General features: G+C 56.8%; 1 protein-coding gene across 1 annotated transcript; it reads left to right on the forward strand.

Moving 5' to 3' along the window:
* Positions 1 to 821: 821 nt before the first annotated feature.
* On the forward strand, positions 822 to 19026 carry MCM2 (minichromosome maintenance complex component 2; the record flags this gene model as incomplete). The annotated part of the gene is made up of 17 exons (XM_079714066.1): positions 822 to 1102; positions 1207 to 1258; positions 1557 to 1789; positions 5301 to 5476; positions 5558 to 5818; positions 6815 to 7034; positions 7178 to 7385; positions 8968 to 9102; positions 9391 to 9582; positions 13708 to 13801; positions 14579 to 14829; positions 14925 to 15051; positions 15560 to 15672; positions 16416 to 16661; positions 17407 to 17589; positions 17693 to 17848; positions 18183 to 19026. 17 exons carry the CDS (start codon positions 822 to 824, stop codon positions 18291 to 18293), a joined length of 3039 nt encoding a protein of 1012 aa, XP_079570192.1. The 3' UTR covers positions 18294 to 19026.
* Between the last annotated feature and the right edge of the window lie 5313 nt (positions 19027 to 24339).

Genomic DNA, 24339 nt, shown 5'->3' on the forward strand with positions numbered 1-24339 from the left:
ATTACTTACAATACCTAATACAATGTAAATGCTATGCAAATAAGTGTAAATGCTGTGTAAATAGTTAGCTGGCCTGCAGCAAAATCAAGCTTTGATTTTTGTAACTTTCTGGAACTAAAAAACTTTTTTTGTAACTACCCTGTTGGTTGAATCCGCAGATTTGGAACCAACTGTAACTGCTTCCAACCTGCCTCAATCTACGTCCACCCCTGGCAGCCCGAGGGATTCTCCTAAAACCCACGTAGCTCTCCACTGACCTCAGGCCAGCTCAGTAGAAGGACTTGGTGATCTTTCGTGACCCGGGCTCTCCAGCCTCAATTTTTGCCCCTTCCTGAACATCACAAGCAGTTTAACTGGAAGTAGGAAAGTGCTTGCAGATGCCCACCGTGCCCTGCTCTCCACATGTCTGCGCACGAGGCTCTTGCTACCTGGAACACCCCCTGCATCTCGGCTCCCTCGGGGGGGTATAACCCCCACTAGAACGTCACAGCTGACCTCCTACCATCCCCTGCCTTTTGGCGCTTGAAGGAGGCAGCCTGAGCTGTTGGATGAGTTGACATCACACAGTAAGAAGACATCAGAAAACAAGGCTCTGAGCCTCCGTTGCCTTGTCTGTAAGCCGGCCACAGAGTGACCGCGGTCACGCAGCTGGCAGGTGGGGCTGGTCCTCACCGCCCACAGCCGGCCGCAGCACCAGCTTCTACACCTCGGCTGGCCCCGCAGCACAGAGCGCAGGCTGGGCGGGGTCTCGGGCGGCGTGGGCGGGGCCGCACAGGGGCCCGCCTCCGAGCGCCGGCGTGACGAAAATGGACGCCAACGTCATGACGTCGTGCTCCCTCAGACGCTTCCCGGGCACGGGCGGTCACGTGGTCCGCTTTTCGCGCGAAAACTGGCTGTTGCTGGCGGAGCGGAGAGGAGCACGGGGCAGCGATGGCGGTAAGCGCGGCGGAGTCTGTGCGTCTGCCGTGCGGGGCGCGGACGGTGGGGGGCCGGGCGCGGAGCCGATTCCCCTGCTCCAGTCGGGCGGGTCTGCGAGGCCGGCGGGCCCCACCCCGGCAGCCCGGGGCCCCGGCCCGGTCCGCGCGCTCGGGCCCTCCTTATCGTGCTGCTTTCGTCCGCAGCCTCGTCAGCTGGCTGCCCCTCCACCAACCTGGGTCTCCGACCCCTTAGGTTGTGGCCGCTCTCGTGTCCCGTCTCCCCTGGCAGCTCCTGGTGCACCGGGGGCCCAGAAGGGCGGGAACGCGTGCTGGGCGGAGGAGTAGGCGGTAAACAGGCAAACTAGCTAACCAGGTAGCCTCTGGGTTGTCCTGGAGAAAACGAGGTCGTGTGAGTCAACGGTGTGTGTGAGGAATGAGCCGCCCCGGGCGTGGAGAAGCCTTGGGCTCAGGTAGAGTTCCAGGCAGAGGGAACAGCAGGTGCAAAGTGTGCAGGCTGGGAGGGGTTTGCAGCGTGGGAGGACAGGGTCAGCCGTGGAGAGGGAGACCCTATGGGTGGGGGCGCCACCGTATAGGAAGCTGAGTCGGCCCTCACCCCCTCCAATCCATCTCCTCTTGCAGGAATCATCCGAGTCCTTCACGGTGGCGTCCAGCCCGGCCCCGAGGCGGAGAGGCAACGATCCTCTCACCTCCAGCCCTGGGCGGAGCTCCCGGCGCACGGATGCCCTGACCTCCAGCCCCGGCCGCGACCTTCCTCCCTTTGAGGATGAGTCGGAGGGACTGCTCGGCACAGAGGGGCCCCTGGAGGAGGAGGAGGAGGATGGCGAGGAGCTTTTCGGAGATGGCATGGAGAGGTACGGCGTTCAAGGCCCTGCTCTCAACACGCTCTGCTGGGGGGGCGTTGTGTGTCCCGGGGAAGCAGATACATCGGAGCCTGCTTGCCTTTGAGCACATCTTGGTCCAGGGTCTGGGGGGAGACAGGTTCATGGAGCCACAGCATATGTCCGTGTAACTTGCTGTGTCTATCTTAGAGTAGACCCGAAGGCCTTGGTAAGCCCCAGCTCTATGAGGTGTGCACCCCAGGGGACGCAGGGCATCTCTAATCCGGGGCCACGTCAGGGACCCCAACTGGGAAGGACAGGAAGCAGGTAGCTAAGAGTTTCTCTGCAACTTCAGAGAAACTGTGTGGGGGGGGTGATTAACCAAGATTTAGATTTAATTCAGCTCACAGTTACTGTGCCTAATCTGTAGCAGACCCTGTGTTCACACTTATTGATAAATGTACAAACGTAGTAAAGGTTATGGAGGCTTATTGCTAAGATGGTGGAGTAAAGCTCTGTGAGTGAGCAACGTTAGATTCCACTGGTGTCTCACCCTGTGTTAACAATCAGGATTTGGCCTATACATTAGCACTAGAATTATTTGAATGCCCGCGAGCCTCGTGGAGATTCTGCTTTGGGGCTCTCTTTACTCTGACGTGGGAGCTTCAGACTTGGTGTGTATGAGAGTACTGTTCAGGCCGCCCCATAGTCCACAGGGAGAGCCCTTTGGGAGCATCCAGGGCCCTCTGGACCATTTGGATCTTCGCTTTAAGCTCCATCACTCCAGGTGATGAGCCTGGGTGTGCAGCACAGGCCAGAGTCTGGGTGGATGAGGAGTCTGGACAGATCAGCCCTGAGCAGCTTCCCTGCTGTGCCCTGTGAGGTTGTGCAGGCAGGACACCCCTCCCCGGCCGGCCACCCTCCATCCACCCCCTCTGCTTCTTCTGCGCTTCCCTTGCAAGGACGCCTGGATAGAGGTATCTGAGGACTAGATGGGCCTCGTTAGATTTTTGTTTTATGGCTTGTTTAAAAAACCACCTTACTGAGCTATAGTTTTTATAATATAAGATTTATCTCTTATAGGAAGGAATACAATTTAATGGGTTTTAGTAAATTTCCTGGGTTGTGCACCCATCACCACAGTCCAGTTTTTTCCATCATCCCAGTAAGATCCCTTGTGCCTGTTTATAGTTAATCCCCATTCCCTTCCCCACCCCTAGGTAACCAATAATCTCCTTTCTGTTTCTTTGGATTTGTTAGTGCTGGCTGTTTCATGCAAGTGGAGTCTGTAATACACATGTCCTTGTGTGCAGGCTTGTTTGGCTTACTGTGTTTTTCAGGGTCCATCCACGTTGCAGCACACCATTCCTTTTCATGGCTGAGTAGTATTCCATTGTATGGACAGACTGCGTTTTGTTTACCCACTCATCAGTTGGTAGACATTTGGGTGCTTTGCATTTTTTAGCAATTATAAATAGTGCTGTTAGGAGTTTTTTATGTGAATGTATTTTTAAGTTCTCTTGGAATGGAATTCCGGTTCCCATGAATGGAATTGTTTGGGTCATGTGATAACTCTGTTAATTTTTTGTGGAACTGCCAAACTTCTCCAAAGCAGCTGCACCATTTTACATTCCCATAAGTGGCGTATGTTGTTCGAGTTCTCCACATTCTCACCAACACCTGTTATTTTCTGGGTTTTGACAACAGGCACCCTAATGCGCGTGAGGCGGTATCTCACTGTGGTTTTGATTTGCATTTCTCTGATGACTAGTGATGTTGAGCAGCTCTTCGTGTTCTTGTTGGCCATTTGAGTATCTTTGGAAAATTTGTCTTCAGATCCTTTGCCCATTTTTTATCAATAATTTGTTTCCTTGACTTTTTATCATTGAGTTGTAAGAGTTTTTAAAAACTTATTTTGGATATAAGGCTTTTATCAGACACGTGATTTGCAAATAATTTCTTCTCAGTCTATGGCTTGTCTTTTTAATTTTTTTTAAATGGTAGGTTTTGAGGTGTACAGTATTAAAATTTTGCTGAAGTCTAATTTATCAAATTCTTTTAAATGACCAATTAGAATTTCACTGAGGGCATCTCACATGACTTGAAATTCTTTTCTTTTTAATTTATTTTAATTAATTTATTTTTGGCTGTGTTGGGTCTTCGTTGCTGCGTACAGGCTTTCTGTAGTTGTGGCGAGCAGGGGCTACTCTTCATTGCAGTGCGAGGGCTTCTCATTGTGATGGCTTCTCTTGTTGCGGAGCACGGGCTCTAGGTTGGTGGGCTCAGTAGTTGTGACACGTGGGCTCAGTAGTTGTGGCTCGCAGGCTCTAGAGTGCAGGCTCAGTAGTTGTGGTGCACGGGCTTAGTTGCTCCATGGCATGTGGGATCGTCCCAGACCAGGGCTCGAACCCATGTCCCCTGCATTGGGAGGCAGATTCTTAAGCACTGCACCACCAGGGAAGCCCATGACTTGTCAGACAGATACCTTTTCCTTGAGGACACTTAAGAATTTGGAAGCGATCAGTCCAGAAACATACCTGGCTCTGGGTTCTGTTTCTGGCATCAGTAGTGTGGGATTATCCGAGAGTGTTCTTTGACAGAGTCTATGGCCAAAAAAAAAAAAAAAAAAAAGAAGTAGTTCCCCAAATCACCACGTCCCCTGAGAAAGGGAGAATTTAAGAGGACCTTTGTGGGGCCAGTGTGGTATTGGAAGCAGCTAGCCACCTTGACACCCAGCTCTGTTGAGTGACCTTTGGCAGAAATCCCTTCATCCCCCGCCCCCTGTCCTCGGTTTCCTCATCTTTCTGATGGAGGGTGATGTGTGCTTCCCCAAATCGCGGGGAGGGGAGCTGTGTTTGCCCTGGTGGGGGTCCTTGTTGAGGCATCAGTCCTGCAGATGTCTGACAGGCGGTCACGTGGAAGGTCTCGCTGTGGCTGGCAGGACTGAGCCGCAGATGTGTTCGAGAGAGGCTGGTTGGACTGATGTGTGTAGGCCTCCTGGGGTCTGGGGTTCGAGGCGGGGCTGCCAGAAACGAGTGCAGGAGGGTTCCTGCCCGTGGGGAGCTGCGTTGGCGCTCTGAAGGCCCTTCCAGCTGAAGGTTTTGTGGGTCCTCCGATTCCTCTTTCCTGCTGGTACTCAGAGCTCCCCTTTTTTACCTGTGGGAAAACGCACATGACACAAGATTCCCGTCTCGGCCATCTCTGAGTGTAAGTTCAATGGCATCAGATCTCTCACGTTGTCGTACGACCATCACCACCCTCTCAGGGACTTTCTTCCCCAAACCCAATCATGCAGGATTTCTGTCTTGTGACTGGCTTGTCTCACTGAGCACAGTGTCCTCAGAGTTTACCCGTGTTGCAGCAGGTGTCAGAAGGTCCGTCCTTTTGAAGACTGTGTCCTTTTCCGTGTGGGATCCATGGGGGAGCCTTTCGGAGCCTCTCCAGGTGCCCTGGCCGGGGCGCCGGAGCCCTCGGGAGCCCAGTTCCTGGTGGGGTTTTGTTTTGGGGTCTGGGTGCTAACAGGGGCCATTTGGGGGCCTTGCAGGGACTACCGCCCCATCCCGGAGATAGATGTCTACGAGCCCGAGGGGCTGGCCCCGGACGACGAGGATGTGGACGAGCTGACCGCCAGCCAGAGGGAGGCAGCCGAGCGGGTCATGCGGCAGCGCGAGCGGGAGGCCGGCCGGGGCCTGGGCCGCATGCGCCGCGGGCTCCTGTACGGTGCGTCCTCGGGGAGCCCGGGGGAGGCGGTGCGGGGAGGCGGTGCGGGGAGGCGGTCCTGAACGCACCCCCGGCCCCCAGACAGCGACGAGGAGGAGGAGGATCGCCCCAGCCGGAAGCGGCGGCAGGTGGAGCGGGCCACGGAGGACGGCGAGGAGGACGAGGAGATGATCGAGAGCATCGAGAACCTGGAGGACCTGAAGGGCCACTCGGTGCGCGAGTGGGTGAGCATGGCCGGCCCGCGGCTGGAGATCCACCACCGCTTCAAGAACTTCCTGCGCACCCACGTGGACGGCCACGGCCACAACGTCTTCAAGGAGCGCATCAGCGACATGTGCAAAGGTGCGCCTGCCCCGTGCCCGCGGGAGGTCGCCCGCCCTGGCCTTGTGGCAGCAGGGTTGACAGACGGATGTGCGGGGCACGTGGGGCGTCTGTCCTGGAGCTGGGCGCGGCCGGGGCCTGAGCCCGGGGTGCCCGCCTTTCAGACAAAGTATCGAGGGTCCAGCCCACTGTCCAGGGACTACATCTGGACCACAGAAGTCGTTTTTTTTGTTTTAAATTAATTAATTATTATTATTATTTTGGCTGTGCTGTTTTTTTGTTGCTGTGCGCAGGCTTTCTCTAGTTGCGGTGAGCAGGGGTTACTCTTCCTTGCAGTGTGAGGGCTTCTCATTGTGGTGGCTTCTCGTTGCAGAGCACGGGCTCTAGGTGCACGGGCTTCAGTAGTTGTGGCGTGCAGGCTCAGTAGTTGTGGCGCACGGGCTTAGCTGCTCCGCGGCATGTGGGATCTTCCCGGACCAGGGGTTGAACCCGTGTCCCCTGCATTGGCAGGTGGATTCTTAACCACTGCGCCACCAGGGAAGCCCCAGAAGTCGTTGTCGATGGACTTACAGCTGGGCAGACTTTATGTAAAAATCTGAATTACTGCTTTGATCAGAGTGTAGCAGCACGTTTCTGAACAAAGCAGCACGTGAGGAGGCGTGTGGTTCCTGGTCCCCCACCGTCCCCTCCCCTCCCTTTTGTCTCATATCCGACACGTTTCTTCGCGGGTTTCCTCCTGGCCTTGTAGGCACTCTGAGTTTATGGCAGGCACCCCATGTGTTACTCCACTGTATCCCCCCCAGGGACTTAGGTCCCATTTCATAGGTTCAGAGCTTGAGACCTAGGATCCGTCACCTCTCTGGGTCCCGTCGCTAACGCTGAGCGGACTTGGAAGCGAGGCTGGGCCTCCAGCTCCGAGTCAAGGGCTCGGCGGGCTGGCCTCCCCTTCGCGCAGTGAGACGGGCCCGCCCCAGCCTGCTCCGCACTCAGCCTCTCTTCCCACCCCGCCCCCCTCAGAGAACCGCGAGAGCCTGGTGGTGAACTACGAGGACCTGGCCGCCAGGGAGCACGTCCTGGCCTACTTCCTGCCCGAGGCGCCGGCGGAGCTGCTGCAGATCTTCAGCGAGGCTGCCCTGGAGGTGGTGCTGGCCATGTACCCCAAGTACGACCGCATCGCCAGCCGTGTCCACGTGCGCATCTCCCACCTGCCCCTGGTGGAGGAGCTGCGCTCGCTCAGGTGAGCTGGTGGGGGCTTGGGCACCCGTGGTGGGTGGCGGGTGGCCGCAGCCAGAGAAAGCCCACCCCGTGGGTCCTGGCCTCACTGGTGGGTGAGGGTGCGGCCCCTGCCCCCTGGGCTCTGACGGTGCCTCGTCTCCGCAGGCAGCTGCACCTGAACCAGCTGATCCGCACCAGTGGGGTGGTGACCAGCTGCACGGGCGTCCTGCCGCAGCTCAGCATGGTCAAGTACAACTGCAACAAGTGTGGCTTCGTGCTGGGGCCTTTCTGCCAGTCCCAGAACCAGGAGGTGAAGCCGGGCTCGTGCCCTGAGTGCCAGTCAGCCGGCCCCTTCGAGGTCAACATGGAGGAGGTGAGCGCGAGGCTGGCACCGCGGCCGCGGGAGCCAACGTGTGAGTGCGTGTCGGCCATGCACTGGGGCAGGCAGTCCCGTGTGGTCAGCCCACGTGGTGTTCTCAAGGATTCAAGCCAGTATGTACAGACCAGACCGTTTCATTTAAAGCATCAACGCTTATGGCTTTTTTTTCTTGAGCGGGAAGATCTGGTGAAACTGGGCCCACGTCTCCCCTGGCTGCCCCTCAGCAGGGCACCTGCTTTCCAGCCCAGACTCCCTGGTACCTGCCTCTGGGGACCCCTGATTTGGAACTGTCTGAGACACTGCTGTGCCACGTTCAGGAGGCCCTGCTGGAAGGCTCTGGGCCTTAAGACCTCGGGCACATGACACCCGCCTTTGAACATGAAGCACTCCCAGTGTAAAGTGTGGCGGGGTCATCACGATCCCTGCGGAAGAACCCAGCTCCCCCCTCTGCTGGTTGCTGCCACGAGTGACGGGCTAACCCCTCACTGCTCTAGGATTCTGAGAAGCGCCCCAACTGGAGCCGCCTTGCCAGGAAAAGCCTGGCAGCCCGCAGGCAAAGGCTGACCTGTTTCAAAGTTCAAGTGCGCCTTGCCTTGGGGAGCGACAGCTGCAGGGCTGGGCTCCAGCTGAGCCCGTGCCTTTACCCAGAGTCCCCCCGCCCCCTCCATCTAGCTGGTCCCCTCCCCTTTACAGGTTCCCCCTTCACAGACGTTTCTTGAGAAGCTTCGTGCACGAGAGCAGAGTTGCAGGCTCTGCTTGCAGGACACCTGGGACAGTAGCTGGTAGTGGAATAATAATTACGCTGGAGTTTCTGGAGCACTTGCCAGGTGCCAAGTGGGGAGGGTGCGTTATTTGGTCTTCATCACACCTTGTGAGGCAGGTGCTGTTATTGGCCCTATTTGGCCACTGAAGTAACAGGCTGAGGTCACCCAGCCAGGAAGTGGCCCAGAGGATTAGAACGCAAGCATTTTGATGCAGAGTGTGTGCTTAAAACCACCTTTTCCTGTGGCTCTTTTCTAGACAGTAGGTGAGATGATGGATGTTAGATTGCGTGCACAGTGCTGCCTTGTGACCTTGACAGTAAGCCCACACTTGGTGTACCTTGTTTCGTGGGCGTTGGTTTGAGTGCTTTTCACGTGTGACGTGACTTCCTCCTCCCTGTGTGGCTGTGGCTGCAGCGTTCGTACCCCTATTCTGCGGGGCAGGCATGGAGAGGAGGAGGCCTCGCCAGGGCCGCACAGCTTAGGCCACAGAGGAGCCTGGCTCCAGTGTCCATGTGCACTGGGCTCAGCTGTGGGGCCTGTCACAGGGGTCTGGCTTCTGGCAGGAGGGAGGCATCCGGGGTTGGGGGGGCGGGCAGGAGCGGGGACCGTGCACCGTGGCGCTGATCACAGTGGCTCGCGCCCCTGCCATCTTTGGTTCTGCGTGTCCTGGTCAGCAGTGGGAGTAATAACGCTGCTCTCCTTGCCCCAGGGCACCGGCCCAGTTCAGGTGACAAAGAATCGGTGCTTGGACAGCAGCCCAGGCTTCGCTGGCTAGGGACGGGTCCCTTTAACCATCTGTTTGTCCCACGCAGACCATCTACCAGAACTACCAGCGCATCCGAATTCAGGAGAGTCCTGGCAAAGTGGCGGCCGGCCGGCTGCCCCGCTCCAAGGATGCCATCCTCCTTGCGGACCTGGTGGACAGCTGCAAGCCGGGAGACGAGATAGTGAGTAGTCGGGGGGCCGAGGAAGCTGGTGTGAGCGCTGTGGCGGGGGACGGGCGGGGAGTGGGTTAAGGTCAGCTCTCCCGTCTCTGGCACTGAGCTTCTCCTTGCGGTGGACGGCCAGCTGGGTGCTGGGCTCGGGAGCAGCGTGCTGCGGTTCTCCTGAGTTACTGCTCTCCTGTCAGGGACCCGGGGACCCGGAGGAGGGGTCGGGTGAAGCCAGTGAGGAGGCGGGCCCGGTCCGGGCTTCTGGCCCCGGGGTGGCCCCCCTGACCACTCGGTGCCCCCCAGGAGCTGACCGGCATCTACCACAACAACTACGATGGGGCTCTCAACACTGCCAACGGCTTTCCCGTCTTTGCCACTGTCATCCTAGCCAACCACGTGACCAAGAAGGACAACAAGGTGGCCGTGGGCGAGCTGACTGACGAGGACGTGAAGATGATCACCAGCCTCTCCAGGGACCAGCAGATTGGGGAGAAGGCAGGTGGAAGGCGGGCGGGCGGGGCTGCTGCAGAGTCGGGGCACCCGGGGCTCGCCGTCTGGCCCACCCTGCAGCCTCCGTCTTGGTGCCCGGGTCTCGGAAGCTGGTCCCTTCGTTTGATTCCCTGCGTCCGCTCAGTCCGCTTGCCTTGGCGGGGGCTGTGCTCCAGGGGAAGAACGTCCGGCAGCCTCCCTGAGCCTGTGTCCTGCCCGCGAGGACACGGGTGAGATCAGGGTTCCTCAGGTTGTGCCGGGCTCGGGCTGGAAGGAAAACCGGGGGGGCAGTAGGAAAAGCTTGTCTGGTGGGGCGTCCCGTGGCATCAGACCCCTGCCCCCAGTCGTTTCTCCAGGAATAGCGCTACCCCAGCACGGGGGGTTGCTTTTCCCTTTAACTGTAGGCTTTTTGCTGAGGTTGGGGAGACGGGGGTTTTCGCTGCAGGATTACAAATACAGGCGACCCCTGGGCGGTGCAGGGGTGAGGGGCGCCCACCCCGACTCTGTTGAAAGTCCACGTGTAAGTGGACCCGCACAGATCAAACCCGGGTTGTTCCAGGCTCAGCCGTAGGACGTTAAGTTCCTGTTGATAAAAGTTCTGCCGCACGGCCCTCGGCTCCTGGGTCGCCAGGTGGCCCCTCAGGCTCGTGGTCCTCCCCCCGCCCCCTCGGCATCCCTCTCCCCTCCCCTCCCCACTTCCTGTCCTCTTGTTGGTGCAGGACCACCCAGCTCTCCCCCTGGCTGCTCTGCTGCCCCACAGCTCAGGTCCTTGCACCCGCATCTGCCGAGTCTGCCGAGATTGGGGGCCCACGGGGAAGGCGGGTGTCCCCAGCCGCAGAAGGACAGGCACTGCAGTTCCGCCAACGTGCTGGGTCCTGAGGGACCCTCCAGGGCCGCGTTGTTCAGACTTCTCGGTGGGAAGTGAGACCCGGTTGTTGCTCTCGTGGGGCTTGTCCTTTACTACGGCCCCGGTAACCCGCCTCTGCCCCCGCCCCCGCCGAGGGAAACCAGTGCTAGTGTGACGGGCATGTTTTCAGAATCTCGACGGAGCATTTGGGCCGGTTTCTGAGGGCGGGGGACTCTGAGTCCCAGGCACGTGTCAGCGTGTCTACACACACACCTGGCGTGTGTGGGTGCGGGGGGTCCGTGTGCTTCGAGAACACTTCCCTAGCGCCCGCCTGCCCTCTGCCTGCCGTGACTTCCCTCTGCAACGTCGGAGACAAGTTGACGGGTGACAGGGAAGATCCACAAATGATCAGGCTCATGGGAACGGCTGGAGCCGGAGGGTCGCAGGCTGGTGGTTGGTGGGCCCCATCCAGCCTGCCGGCGGGTTTTTTCCAACTGGTGTGTGGTTCTGTTTTGTTTCTGTTTTCCCAAATGTTTGAATGAGTTGTTATTCCTTAGGAATAGGGAGATTTCACATAAACACCTGGGCGCCCAGGTTTTGATATTCCAGGTCGGGTGGTCTGTGTCTTTAGGAGCAAGTGATGTGCTAGGTGGCTGCTGCCCTCAGATGGGTTCCCTCCGGGCTGCCGGCTACCCACTACTGTGGCCTCTCCCGCCTGCATCACTCCGGCTTCCACCCAGCTTGCCGCGTGGGCGTTGGATTTCGTGGGTGCTGATGGGGTGAAGCATTCGAGAGAGGTGTGTTGTGCCTGACACTGAGATGTTGAAGAACTGACAGGAGACGCACGCAGCCTGAGGCCAGACTTAGGGTTGAGGTTGGCATCGCGCTCGGTGTGATCAGACGCGCTGCCCTGGCTGTGAGCAGAGCCGGGCGTCGTACCCACTCGCAGAATAAGCATGCAGGCGTGGGCTCTCCGCGGCCAGCTGTCACGGTTATAGGCTGTTACAGCTGGGGCGCTGGGGAGGGCCAGCGGGACGATGAGCACAGCTCTGGGGCCTGCGTTCGATGATTCCTGTGCTCACTGTGGCCGTGCAGGTGGGTGCGGGGCTCGCTGAGGGTGACGGGCAGTGCACCTAAGACTTAGGAGTGTTAGGAGCCTGGGCTCGGGTCCTGGGCGCCCTCAGCAGCAGGTGGTCTGTTTCTTCCTGTGTGATGTGGAGGTTGTGGCGGTAAATAGAATAATCCTTGGGAAGTGGGTGTCACCCCCTGGCAGGTCTGGGTTTGGGTTCACCTCTCTTACCAGGCGCTAGGTTGCCCTATCACTTAACGTAGCCGGGTCAGCACGGGTGCACCGAGCAGTGTGGCAGTGGTGTGGCCGCTCCCGTGCCCTTCAGGCCGGCAGGGACGGCACAGGGAGCCTGCGAGCACAGCAGGCAGGAAGCGGGCTGCTGCCCTTGGTCCCAGAGGGAGACATTACCTCATCCTGCGAGGTGCCTGGTACCCAAACCACTGAGAAACGGTCTGGGTGGAGAAGCCCAGGCTGGGCAGTCCTGGCGTCAGGTCCAGAGCGATCGTCTCTCCCAACAGAGGTGGGGGCTCAGGAAGGGGATCGTTAACGTGTACGGAGCGCTGAGTATTCTCTGGTCACTGAGCAATTTGCAGAGGGTTGTGTCATTGATGAGTAGCCTGAGACGCGGGGCGGGGGGCCTGGCTTACGTGAGACGCCCGCGTCACGTGGCTACCAAGGGGCAGAGCCAGGGTCCCGCCAGGCCGTCCGGCCTCCAGCCCTGCTTCCAGGGGCCGCCCTCCGCCCCCATGCGGTTCCCACGTGTGGGAGGCGCCTCTGAGTGTCGGGTTATCGTGAGTTCCAGGGCACCCTGGCCCACGTTTTAAAAGTCACCACAGAAGTTGTGAGACGCGAGCGTGGCGTGGAGTGGCAACCCTGCGTGTCCTTTGCCAACTTCTCCCATCCCCGAGGTCATGGCTGGTCTGGGCTCCTCTGTGCAGCCCCCTCCCCTGTTATTCTGACACAAATTCAGACATGCCCTTGCACCTGCACCTACATCAGTGTGTCTCTCAAGATTCTCTTTTTACTAAACTGACCCCACTACCACTGTCACACTTGAAGAAATAGCTAGCAGTTCCTTTAGGGTTGATGTTCAGTTGGGTCTGCAGTTCCCTGGTGGTCTTTTTTTTTTTTGAAAAGTTTTTTGTAGTCAGTGTCTAAGTTAGGTCTACACACTGATTCATTGACTGTCTCATCTTTTTTTTAAATTATCTTTTAAATTTTTGGCTGCATCGGGTCTTCGTTGCTGCATGCTGGGTTTCTCTAGTTGTGGTGAGTGGGGGCTACTCTTCGCTGTGGTGCACGGGTGCGGTGGCTTCTCTTGTGGAGAATGGGTTCTAGGCTGTGCGGGCTTCAGTAGTTGCAGCACACGGGCTCAGTAGTTGTAGCTTGCGGGCTCTAGAGCGCAGGCTCGGTAGTTGCGGCGCACGGGCTTCAGTAGTTGTGGCTCATGGGCTTCAGTAGTTGTGGCTCACGGGCTCTAGAGCACAGGCTCAGTAATTGTGGCACACAGGCTTCAGTAGTTGTGGCACACAGGCTTAGTTGTTCCGCAGCATGTGGGATCTTCCCGGACCAGGGCTTGAACCCGTGTCCCCTGCGTTGGCAAGCGGATTCTTAACCACTGCGCCACCAGGGAAGCCCTCTTCCTCTCTCTTACGCGCACGCACACACACACACACACACACACACACACACCCAGAGAAATGGCGAAATGTCTCAACGGCTTTCCAGGTGAACGTCTCACCTCCTGGTGGACTCACCTCCCGTCCGCCCCGTGTTCTAAGCTCGGTACCTGCAGTCCTGTGGGAGCCGGGCTTGTGTAGACGCCTCCTGTAGTGCTCACAGCCCCCATGAACTGGGCAGTGTCATCTCCCTTCCATTCGAGGACACAGGCTCAGGCAGGCCGCCGAGCCTGGGTGGGGTCTTCTGCGTGCGTGCTGTCGGAGCCCATGCGGGCCTGGGTCTCGTCTCCTGCTCCTGTTTTGCGTGCGACCTTGGGGCGGTCCTGCAACAGGACCAAGTGAAGGGGGTCAGGCCGGGGTCCTGGTCAGCTTTCAGGTTCGGTGACTCGGGAAGAGCCAACCAAGTACAAGGCCCGGAGTTGGGTGTGGGATGGGGGGTGGGTCTCGACGCGGGGTCGGGGGAGTTGCAGCTGTGCGTGGGCGCTCCAGGCCGGAGCACGTGGTGACCGTTCCCATCGCCCCTCCCTTCCCCCCAGATCTTTGCCAGCATTGCTCCTTCCATCTACGGGCACGAAGACATCAAGCGAGGCCTGGCACTGGCTCTGTTTGGAGGGGAGCCCAAAAACCCCGGTGAGCGGGGCAGAGGGGCCACCTTCTCTGTAGGGGACTTGGTGGGAGCAGTTCCCAGTGTCCGGGGAGAAGGATATGTCCATGGGTGGCTTATCCCAGGGAGAGCGCAGCCCACGGCCATGCCACTGTGCCTAGATTTCACTGTAGAAATAATACCCGAATGTGTGTTTGTATTACATCCTTTTTTTGAGTCGTTAGAGGTCTCAGAGGGGCCGAAGCCCCCGTTGACCTCCCTGTCTCATCGTGGTCCCTCCCTGCAGGTCATCTGGTTGGTGTCGGGGGGACATAAGCAGAACTTTGTGTGGCTGTTCAGACAGATTACACACACGTGCTGACGTGGAAAACACGGCACTCCGTGACTTCGGCACGTTTCTACTTGCAAGTGTAGTGCTCCCTGTCTGTGCACGAGGGACTGTCCGTGACACACCCAGCTGCCCCCTGTCAGCATGGCTTTGGCATCGTTTCCTGTGGGCGCACAGAGAACGAGCCTATCCTCTGCAGTTACCGTGTCCTGGTCCACGTGGTGCTGTGTTCAGCCGTCCTCCTGGCTGGAGAGCGCGTGCAGGGCCTCCAGTGTTTACATTACAAACAGCATATTCATAAGCACCTCCTGTGCACCATGTTTCTGGGTTCTGTGCTCAGAGTGGGATGGCTGGTCCTGGGCATTACATACCTTTCTAGAAAGAATATTGCTTTGTTGTTTGCAGTAAGCAGGCTGGGAAATGGGAGATGATCCAACTCTATCCTGAGCCCCCTCTGCCCTGTTCCCGCCCCCAGGCGGCAAGCACAAGGTGCGAGGTGACATCAACGTGCTCCTGTGTGGAGATCCCGGCACGGCCAAGTCTCAGTTCCTCAAGTACATCGAGAAAGTGTCCAGCAGAGCCATCTTCACCACCGGCCAGGGGGCCTCGGCTGTGGGCCTCACGGCATACGTCCAGCGGCACCCCGTCAGCAGGGAGTGGACCTTGGAGGCTGGGGCCCTGGTCCTGGCGGACCGAGGAGTGTGTCTTATCGATGAATTTGACAAGGTGGGTCCCCGGGCCGCAGAGGTGACGTGTGGGCTGAGCCCCCGGTGGGGGGCGCGGGGGCCTCGCCTGAGATCCCGTGTTTGCCCGCCGTGCAGATGAACGACCAGGACCGGACCAGCATCCACGAGGCCATGGAGCAGCAGAGCATCTCCATCTCCAAGGCCGGCATCGTCACCTCCCTGCAGGCCCGCTGCACCGTCATCGCTGCCGCCAACCCCATAGGTACGTGGGCGTGACGGCCAGAGGGAGAGCAGCCCCAGGGGCCCCGGCCCTGCGACCCCCGCCGCGGAGCCTGCGGGAGGAGCTGAGCGGCAGCAAGTGCTCCTCCCGCCTGCGTCTCTTGCTGGGGGTGGGGTGGAAGGACGGGAGACCCCCGGGCTTTCGTCGAGTCGAGTCGTGCTCTCACGAGACGGGAGGAGCCCCTAGTGCTGAAGTAGGGCGGGGCTGGTCGTTGGTGTGAGCCAGCAAGTGCTTAGCCCAGGCGCCCCTGCCATCTCGTCCCTGGGTTTTCCTTACGGGAGGCGGCTGGGCGGCCTCGGGCTGACGGGGGCGGCGTGGGGAGAGCCCCGTGCGGGCCTGTCCGGGTGCCTGGAGCAGACCCTGCATCCCTCCACCACTGACCCCCTCCCGTCGCTGAGGCCACACGGGTTGGGAAGAACCTCGTACAGTCAAGGAGAAGAGGGGCCCCGGGGAGCGGGAGCCCTGATGGGGAGCTGCCTTGGTGATGCAGGTGGCCGCTATGACCCCTCGCTCACCTTTTCGGAAAACGTGGACCTCACGGAGCCCATCATTTCCCGCTTCGACGTCCTGTGTGTGGTGAGGGACACGGTGGACCCGGTCCAGGTATGCAGCCCACGCCCTGGGTATGCGCAGTGAGCTTGGGGACCTGGCGTCGGCCCAGGGTTGTGGCTCGCCAGGCTCAGGGAAGGGCTGCCATGTGGGCCGTGTGTTTTCCACGTGTTCTCAGTCCAGAGCTCCTTGATTTCTCTCCTTCGCCAGCCCCTCCCCGGCCAGCCACCCAGCGTCGCCCACACTCCGCCGCCAGCTCCCGGGTCTCCTCACTTCTCGCTGCTATGAACCTCGTCCCAGCTTCCCTCCTCTGGCCCGATGCACTGCAGCCTTGGTGCTGGGCCCCCGGCTTCCCCTGTCAGAGGCCAGCCGTCTTTGGGGGCACAGGCGGACCTGCCTCCCCTTACAGTCCTGCTCTCGGCCTGCCATCCCATCTCGCTGGCAGGGAGTCCACCGTCCCCGAGAGGTCTCTCCCCCTGCCCGTCCCTCTCATCCACACCCCCTCACCTTCTGTGACTTCACTCGCACTCTGTTCTCTTCTCCCAGATGTTGTGACTGGGGCTCTGGTGGCCTCAGCTGGACTGTCCTCTGGTCTCCATCCCACCACGTGCTTCTCTTCTTCCTGTAGTGTGAACTCTGTCTGTCTCCTCTGCCCTCACTGGCGGGGTGCGCCCCGGGAGCTCCCGCCCCGTAGCAGGTGGGGGACACGTGTCGTTACAGAGCGTCTTCAGCGAGCTGACCTGCTGCAAGCTGGCCGCCAGGCTCAGCCCGCTCTTGTCCTCCCCGTCTTGTCTCAGGATGAGATGCTGGCCCGTTTCGTGGTCGGCAGCCACATCAGACATCACCCCAGCAACAAGGAGGATGGGGGCCTGGGGGGCGCCCCGGAGCCCCCCATGCCCAACACATACGGCGTGGAGCCCCTGCCGCAGGAGGTCCTGAAGAAGTACATCATCTACGCCAAGGAGAAGGTCCACCCGAAGCTCAACCAGATGGACCAGGACAAGGTGGCCAAGATGTACAGCGACCTGAGGAAGGAATCCATGGTGAGGGCCGGGTGGGGCAGGTAGGGTGGGGCGGGGGCGGCGCGCGGCAGAGCCTCACCTGTGCGCTCGGTGGGTCCGGGAGCACTGGGGCAGCAGGAAGCCCTTAAAGACGTACTCACTCGCCTTAACCGTCTTGTTTAGGCGGAACTTAAACGTACGTGCATTTGTCTGTCTCAGGGTACAGCTGAGGCCTTTGTTCTTGGGCCATTGGTTTAGTTCCAATGACTCTGCAAAAATCTCACCCAAATGAGCACGCGCCTGAGCTAGTGGGGAGAGAATTTAAAGGCGGCTTGCAAGCAGGTGGACTGCAGAATTCTTGCAGGTTGCTCCCTCTCACCTACCTAATCACGCCAGCCACTCCTCCTTCCCTTTCCCTCCCTCCTAACACCTTTTCACTTCATCAGGTCTTTTCAGAGCATTAGCTTGGGCTTCGCAGCAGCACAGCTTTGTTTCCTCCCCGATGCTGCGCTGCGTCCCGCGGTCCCTGGTACCCGACAGTAACAAATACAGCCGCCCACAGGCGTGCAGACTCCAGGTGCCCCGGAGCTGCCAGGAGCACGCGCGCTGGGCTGGCGGTGGCAGCCGTGCCTTTGCGCTTTGGGAGCCAGGGGAAGCTTGGGCGCGCCTGGCTCCGGTGGGCGCCGCCCTGCAGGGGGGTCAGCTGGGCCTCCCGGCGGCACCAGCGCTGCCCCTCCGCCACGTGCTGGCTGTCCCGCGGGGAGGCCTGACGCGGCCCTCCCTCCAGGCCACGGGCAGCATCCCCATCACGGTGCGGCACATCGAATCCATGATCCGCATGGCGGAGGCCCACGCGCGCATCCACCTGCGGGACTACGTGATGGAGGATGACGTCAACATGGCCATCCGCGTGATGCTCGAGAGCTTCGTGGACACGCAGAAGTTCAGCGTCATGCGCAGCATGCGGAAGGTGGGGGCGGGGCCTGGGCCGCGGGAGTCCAACCTGCCTCTGCTGCCAGGAGCAGCTGGCTTGGGGGCGCCCGGCAGGAAGCTCACCTCCGCTCTCGCCGTAGACCTTTGCCCGCTACCTGTCGTTCCGCCGGGACAACAACGAGCTGCTGCTCTTCATCCTGAAGCAGCTGGTGGCCGAGCAGGTGACGTATCAGCGCAACCGCTTCGGGGCCCAGCAGGACACGATCGAGGTGCCCGAGAAGGACTTGGTGGACAAGGTATGGGCATGGCCAGGGGCGGGGTTTGCCAGGGCCGTCACAATGCACGTGTCCCACTATTGTCCCGTTACTGTCATGCGTCCTGCTGACGCGCCGGGCCGGGGCAACCACGCAGCTTGTCCGAGTTCACGGCCGTTGTCCAGGCTGAAATTTCAAGCCCCGTGTCCAGCCGCAGACCCTCCCTCGGCCTCACAGCGGTTCGCTCTTCTGTGTGATGGGGACAGAGGCCCCGCCTGCCTGCCTCCCCTGGTCCGGCCCTGAACGCGTGCTGGGGCCTCGGGCTCGGGACCTGCCCACGCGTCCGCACGGCTCACTGGACGTCCCCTCTTTTCAGGCTCGTCAGATCAACATCCACAACCTGTCTGCCTTTTATGACAGTGAGCTCTTCAGGATGAACAAGTTCACCCACGACCTGAAACGCAAGATGATCCTTCAGCAGTTCTGAGCACCCGTGGCAGCTCTGTGGTCCTGGTGGAAGGTCAGACCTCGTCCTGACTTCACTCCGCTGCAGGGACCCAAAACCAAACTGCGCAGGGCTCCGAGTTGTGGGGCCGGGCTCGCAGCGGTGCCGTGTGGCTCCACCCCACGTCCGGGGTGTTTATTTACTTGACTCGCTTCCTCTGCTCTCATCTCGGGGCACTTGAGTTCCCAGAGCTGTGTTTTCAGCCCTCTGACAGCTGCCCACCACTTGCAGGAGGTTCGCGTGACCTCCTTCTGGGGATTGAAGTCGATTGTGTTTGGGGCCCCTGGGGGCTGTTCTAGGGGACTGAGCACGTAAGGGTGTTACCAGAACTGTTGGCCTCTTGGCGTGAGTTCCGTGTCCTGCTGCTTTTGCTGCCTGTGGTTGAAGAGCGAGTTCTCAGTATTTGCAGTGTTTTCCTGAATTGCGGCCTGTAGCCTTCTCTAGGCTCCCGTGAGTAGAGGCAGCATGTGGTCCTGCACAGGTGGGACCCTAACCTGTCGGCACAGCCTTGCGTCCTCTGACGGCCCTGCAGCCTTGGCCTCCACCAGTGGGAGGAGAGGGTTCGGGGTCAGATGGTGAGGGTCGTCGGAGCCAGGCCACCCCTCACCAGTGCTGTGTGATCTGTTCTCCTACCTGGCCCCTTCCTCATTCTCTGATTTGTACACTGAGTTCTTTTTTCTGTCATTTTAGTTTTTAATAAAATGGAGTAAACCTAAATAAACACTGGTCTCAATTCCGTTTTCATATTGTAACCCAGGCTCTCCTGGACTTGCCTTGAAGGCCCTTCCATCTTTTGCCTCTGGTTTCCTGCAGGTGAGGATCAGGCTAGGAGAGTGGATTTGTTTGTGCGTTCCGGTCTTGCTGGGGAATTCGGTTGGCAGTTGCTGCCTCTGTGGTCTCCGTGGAACCAGGGGACCTCAGGACAGACTTGTACACCCAGAGGGGCTGGAGGTGACCAGGCTGTGGAGGGAGCAGCCCTGCTCGCCCTAGCACTGCCGCACTCTGACAGCTCCCCCGGGGCGCTGCACGCCTATGGGTCTTCCTGCTTCTTACCTGAGACGGAGCAGAAGTGTCTCCTCGCATTGGATCGTCCCTCTTACGCAGGTTTTGCCTTCTGGAACCTTTCAAGTTGAGGACTCGGGTGAAAGCTCTGCGGACGTCAGATGACACAGTATGTCTGATGCCTCACTCACCTCCTCCCCCAAATCCTGGAGAGCCTGCCGTGTGGCTGCCAGGCCTGAGGAGCAAGTCAGACGTGGTCTCTGCCGGGATGGGGCAGATAGACTCCAGTCAGCAGGTAAGGAAGAGCCGGGAGGAAGGATCGGTGCTGTGGGCCTGTGTTAGGGGGGCAGTGACCCTCTAAAAGGGGCTCCTCACAAGGGGGAGTGGGTACGGCTGAAACAGAGCAGGCAGGCTGGGCTCGCAGGCTGAAAGGAAAGCTTTTTCTGCGCATGTGCAACACCTCACGTGTGCCTTTTCACGCCAACCGATTGTCTGGTTGTCTGCGGTCACAGACTGGGCGTCAGCTCCGACGCCAACTACAGGAGTCCAAGCAGACCCCCACAGGTTCAGCTCAGACACCAGCCACAGCTCACCTGTGCCTCTGTCCAGCTGGGCTGCAAATCAGAGACTCCCATGCCCCCTCTCGGGTTTGGTAACTTGCTGTAACGGCTTCCCAAACCCAGGGTGAGTTTATTTCCATTAACCGATTTATTACAAAGGCTGAATTACAGGATGTGGATGAACAACCAGATGAAGAGTCCCGGGCACAGGAGCTTCGGTCCACATGGAGAGTGGGGTGCATCACCATCCCAGTGTGGATGTGTCCTTGTCACCAGCCTGGAAGTTCTCTGAACTCCTTCAGTTCAGACTTTTGTGGAGGCTTCATTACGGCGTGCTGGTCGGATGGTCAGCATTGGTGATTAGAGCTCCTCCTCTAGCCCCTCTCCCCTCCCAGGAGGTCAGGGCCTGGGGCAAGTTCCAACCCTCTGATCACCTGGTTGGTTCCCCTGGCAACTCGGCCCTGCCCTTAGGGGCTTTCCAAAATTCACCTCCTTAACAAACCTGGGAGTGGTCAAAAGGGTCTTGTTAAGAATAACGAAGACATTCTTTTCACCTAAATTACTCCAGAGCTGTTTCTGGAGCCGGGGGTAAAACCCAGATCTTACTACAAAAGATGCTTCTATCAGTGTCTCTTATCACTTAGGAAATTACAAAGGTATTTTTGGAGTCTGGCCAGGAGCTGGGATGAAGACCAGAATATGTATTTCTTATTCTATCACAGTATCATACAGGTCCAGTAAGGCTCTGAGTCTGACTGCAGTACATGGCCCTGAGGCTTGTAAGCAGGAGACGAAACTGGTCCCATGTGTTTTACAGGGAGGTCCTATCCGGCCACAGGGAACTGAGTGGGGAGAGAGAGTAATGGAGGGGCTGAATGGGAGCCTGGGGTGTAGCCTAGAGATGGCGGCGGTCTGGACCAGGGGACGGGGACAGTGGACCTATTTTAGGTGTATTTTGCATCTCATGAATAAGAAGTGGTACTGGGAGAAAAGAAGCCATGGGTGATGACCAGGCTTCTGGCCTGAGAGATAGGCTGAGGTCAGGGGAAAACCGGGAGCTTCATGTAGACGAGTTGGCTGGAAATGCATTTGACGTCCCAGGAGAAACGGGAACTTCGCGGGCAGGTTTGAGTCTGGGCTGCTGAGTGGAGGTTTCGGCACGAGCTGTAGTGGTCCAACAGGTGTCCCCGTGGGGCTGGCTGTAATCACCCTGCAGAGAGCAGAGAGAAGTGATCGCCGCTGGAAGCTTGCGTGCCCGTCGTGTGAACCAGCAAAGGACACTTAGGAACAGGCAGGTGCTGGGGGAAACTAGAGGAGGGATTGTTCTTGAAGCCAGGAAAGGGAAATCTTTCAAGAAGGCTGAGGTCAACTGGGACCCAGACAGCTTCAGGGTCAGGTGAGACGACAGATCTCACCCTGTGCCGTGTTTCATCCAATGTCAGATGCCACCTGTTACAAGAATCACCATTATTTTATATGCTACTAAGGCAAAAATGCTAACATTTAGAAAGGCTGGATGCCGTGAACCGTAAAACGTCCCAGTTTATAGAGTTGTTGGAAATAGTTGTAAGTGTGCCTCTTAAGTTGAAATGCGGTATTTGTGGTAACACGGAGGTTGACAGTGACCTTGACCAGCAGTGTCAGTGCAGCGTGAGTAGAATAAAGGGGGTGGGAGTGGGTAAGGAAGCGGAAATTGGACGCGTCGAAACGCTTGAGAAGTCTGGTTCTGCAGGGGAGCAGTGAGATGGGGCAGCTGGCAAAGTGTGCGGGATTGAGGGGAGGCTTCCCTTTGGTGTATTTTAGGATTGAACAATTAAAAGTTTTTGTTCATACAGTAAGTTTATTAATGGATTAATCTGAAAGATAACTGTGACTGGAAAAATCAGATACCAGAAGGTGTGATATCATACAGGTAAAAATTTTAAGTATACGGATACTACGTACTGCTGTGTGTGCGTTATAAAGACTATAAAATGTATGCTTGTGGACTTGTGTGATTTTAAGTAACAGGTTTATTGAGATACGGTTAAATAACATGATTTTAAATGTACGGCTCAGTGGTTTTAGCACATCATCAAAAGCAGTTTTGGGACATTTATTATCTCCCCGCCAAACCCACAGCCGTTAACGTTCACCCCCGTCCCTTTTCCCCCACCCCTGCCACAGCCCTAGAAAACCACAAAATGTACTTTCTGTCTCTAGGTTTGCCTGTTCTGGACATTTCATACACATGGAATCATAGAATATACGGTGTTTTGCAACGGGCTTCTTCGCATAATGTTTCTAAGGTTCATCCCTGTTGTAGCATATGTCAGTGCTTCACTTTTTATTACTGAGTAACATTCCACTTTAGGGATATGTCACAGTTCATTTATACACTCATCAGTTGATGAGCACTTGACTGTTGTGAATGATGCTGCCGTGAACATCGCTATAACAACTTTCTGTGTGGACATGTGTTCTCTCTTCTCTTGGGTATGTCCCCAGGAGTGGAATTGCTGGGTCATATGGCAGCCCCGTGTTTCGCTATGGAGGAACCACCACACTGTTTTCCAGAGCGGCTGCACCATTTTGCTTTCCCAGCATCAGCGCCTGAGGGTTCTGATTTCTCCACGTTCTGTATGACACGTTGTCCTTGTGATTTTAGCCATCTTTAGTGCTTGTGAAGTGGTTTCTTACTTTGATTTTGATTTGCATCTCCCTGATGGCTAATGAGGTTAAGCGTCTTTTCGTGTGCTTACTGGCCATTTGTATATCTTCTTTGCAGAAATGTCTATGCAGATTTTTGCCCATTGTTTTTAATTGGGTTGTCTTTTTATTACCGAGTTATGAGTAATTTATGTAGTTTAGACATGAGTCCTTTATCAGATTTATGATTTCCAAGTATATTTTTTCCCATTCTGTGGGTTGTCTTCACTTTCTTGATGGTGTCCTTTGAAGCACAAATTTTTTTCATTTTTAAAGAAAGTTAATTAATTAATTAATTAATTTTTGGCTGCATCGGGTCTTCGTTGCTGCGCGTGGGCTTTCTCTGGTTGTGTCCAGCGGGGGCTGCTCTTCATTGTGGTGCACGGACTTCTCATTGCAGTGGCTTCTCTTGTTGTGGAGCACGGGCTCTAGGTGCGCGGGCTTCAGTAGTTGGGGCATGTGGGCTTAGTAGTTGTGGCCCATGGGCTCTAGAGCACAGGCTCAGTAGTTGTGGTGCACGGGCTTAGTTGCTCCACGGCATGTGGGATCTTCCCGGACCAGGGCTTGAAGCCGTGTCCCCTGCATTGGCAGGCGGATTCTTAACCACTGCGCCCCCAATCTCCTATCTATATATCTTTTATGGCTTATGCTTTTGGTATCATTTCAAAAACCATTGCATAATCCAAGGTCATGAAGATATACCCCTATATTTTCTTCAAGTAGTTTTATAGTTTTATCTCTTACATTTAAGTCTTTGATCCGTTTGGAGTAAATTTTGTATGTGGTGTGACATAGGGGGTGTAACTTTCTACATGGGGATGTACAGCTGTCCCAGCACCATTTGTTGAAGAGACTATTCTTTCTCCATTGGTTGCCTTGGCAGTCATATGACCATAACTGTGAACTCTCTATTTTACTCCAAGGATATGCTTATCTTTGTGCTGGTGCCAACTTTTTCTTTCTAAGATTGTTTCAGTTATTCTGGACCCTTTGAATTTACATATGAATTTTGGAATCAGCTTATCAATTTCTGCAAAGAAGCCACGAGGAATTTTGATGAGGATTGCATTGAGTCTGTAGATCAACTTGGGGATTACGATTTTAACAATTTCATTTCTTCTGATGCATGAAATGGAATGTCCATCCACTTACACAGGTCTTCTTTAACTTCTTTCAGCAGTGTTTGTAGTTTCGTATTTATTTTATTAGGTTTATTCCTAAGTTGTAAATGGAATTTTCTTACTCTATTGCAGTTTGTATGTTTCCTGTTTCTGCTATAGCAAATTACTATAAATTCAGGGGCTTAAAATAACACAAGTTTATTATCTTACAGTTTTGGAGGTCAGAAGTCTGAAATAGGTCTCACTGAGGTAAAATCAAGGTGTCAGCAGGGTTCTGGGTGAAAATTCCTTTACTTGCCTTTTCCTGCTTTTAGAGGATCCCGGCGTTCCTTGGCCAGAAATTGCATCACTCTGAGCTCGGCTTTCGTTGTCCTGTTGTTCCTTGACTCTGACTCTCCTTCCTCCCTCTTTGCATTGTAAGAACTCTCGGGATTCCACTGGGCCCACCTAGATGATCCAGGATCATTTCCCATCCCATATCCTTAACTTAATCATGTCTGCAAAGTCCCCTTTTCCACGTGAGGTAATGTATTCACAGGCTCTGGAGATTAGGGACATCTTTGGGGAGCCATGATTCTGCTTACCACACAGTGTATAGAAATACATTTCATTTTCGTATATTGATCTTACATCCTGCTACCTTGCTGAGCTCATTTA

This window comes from Hyperoodon ampullatus (assembly GCF_949752795.1).
Source record: "Hyperoodon ampullatus genome assembly, chromosome: 10".
In the NCBI taxonomy this organism is placed as follows: domain Eukaryota; kingdom Metazoa; phylum Chordata; class Mammalia; order Artiodactyla; family Ziphiidae; genus Hyperoodon; species Hyperoodon ampullatus.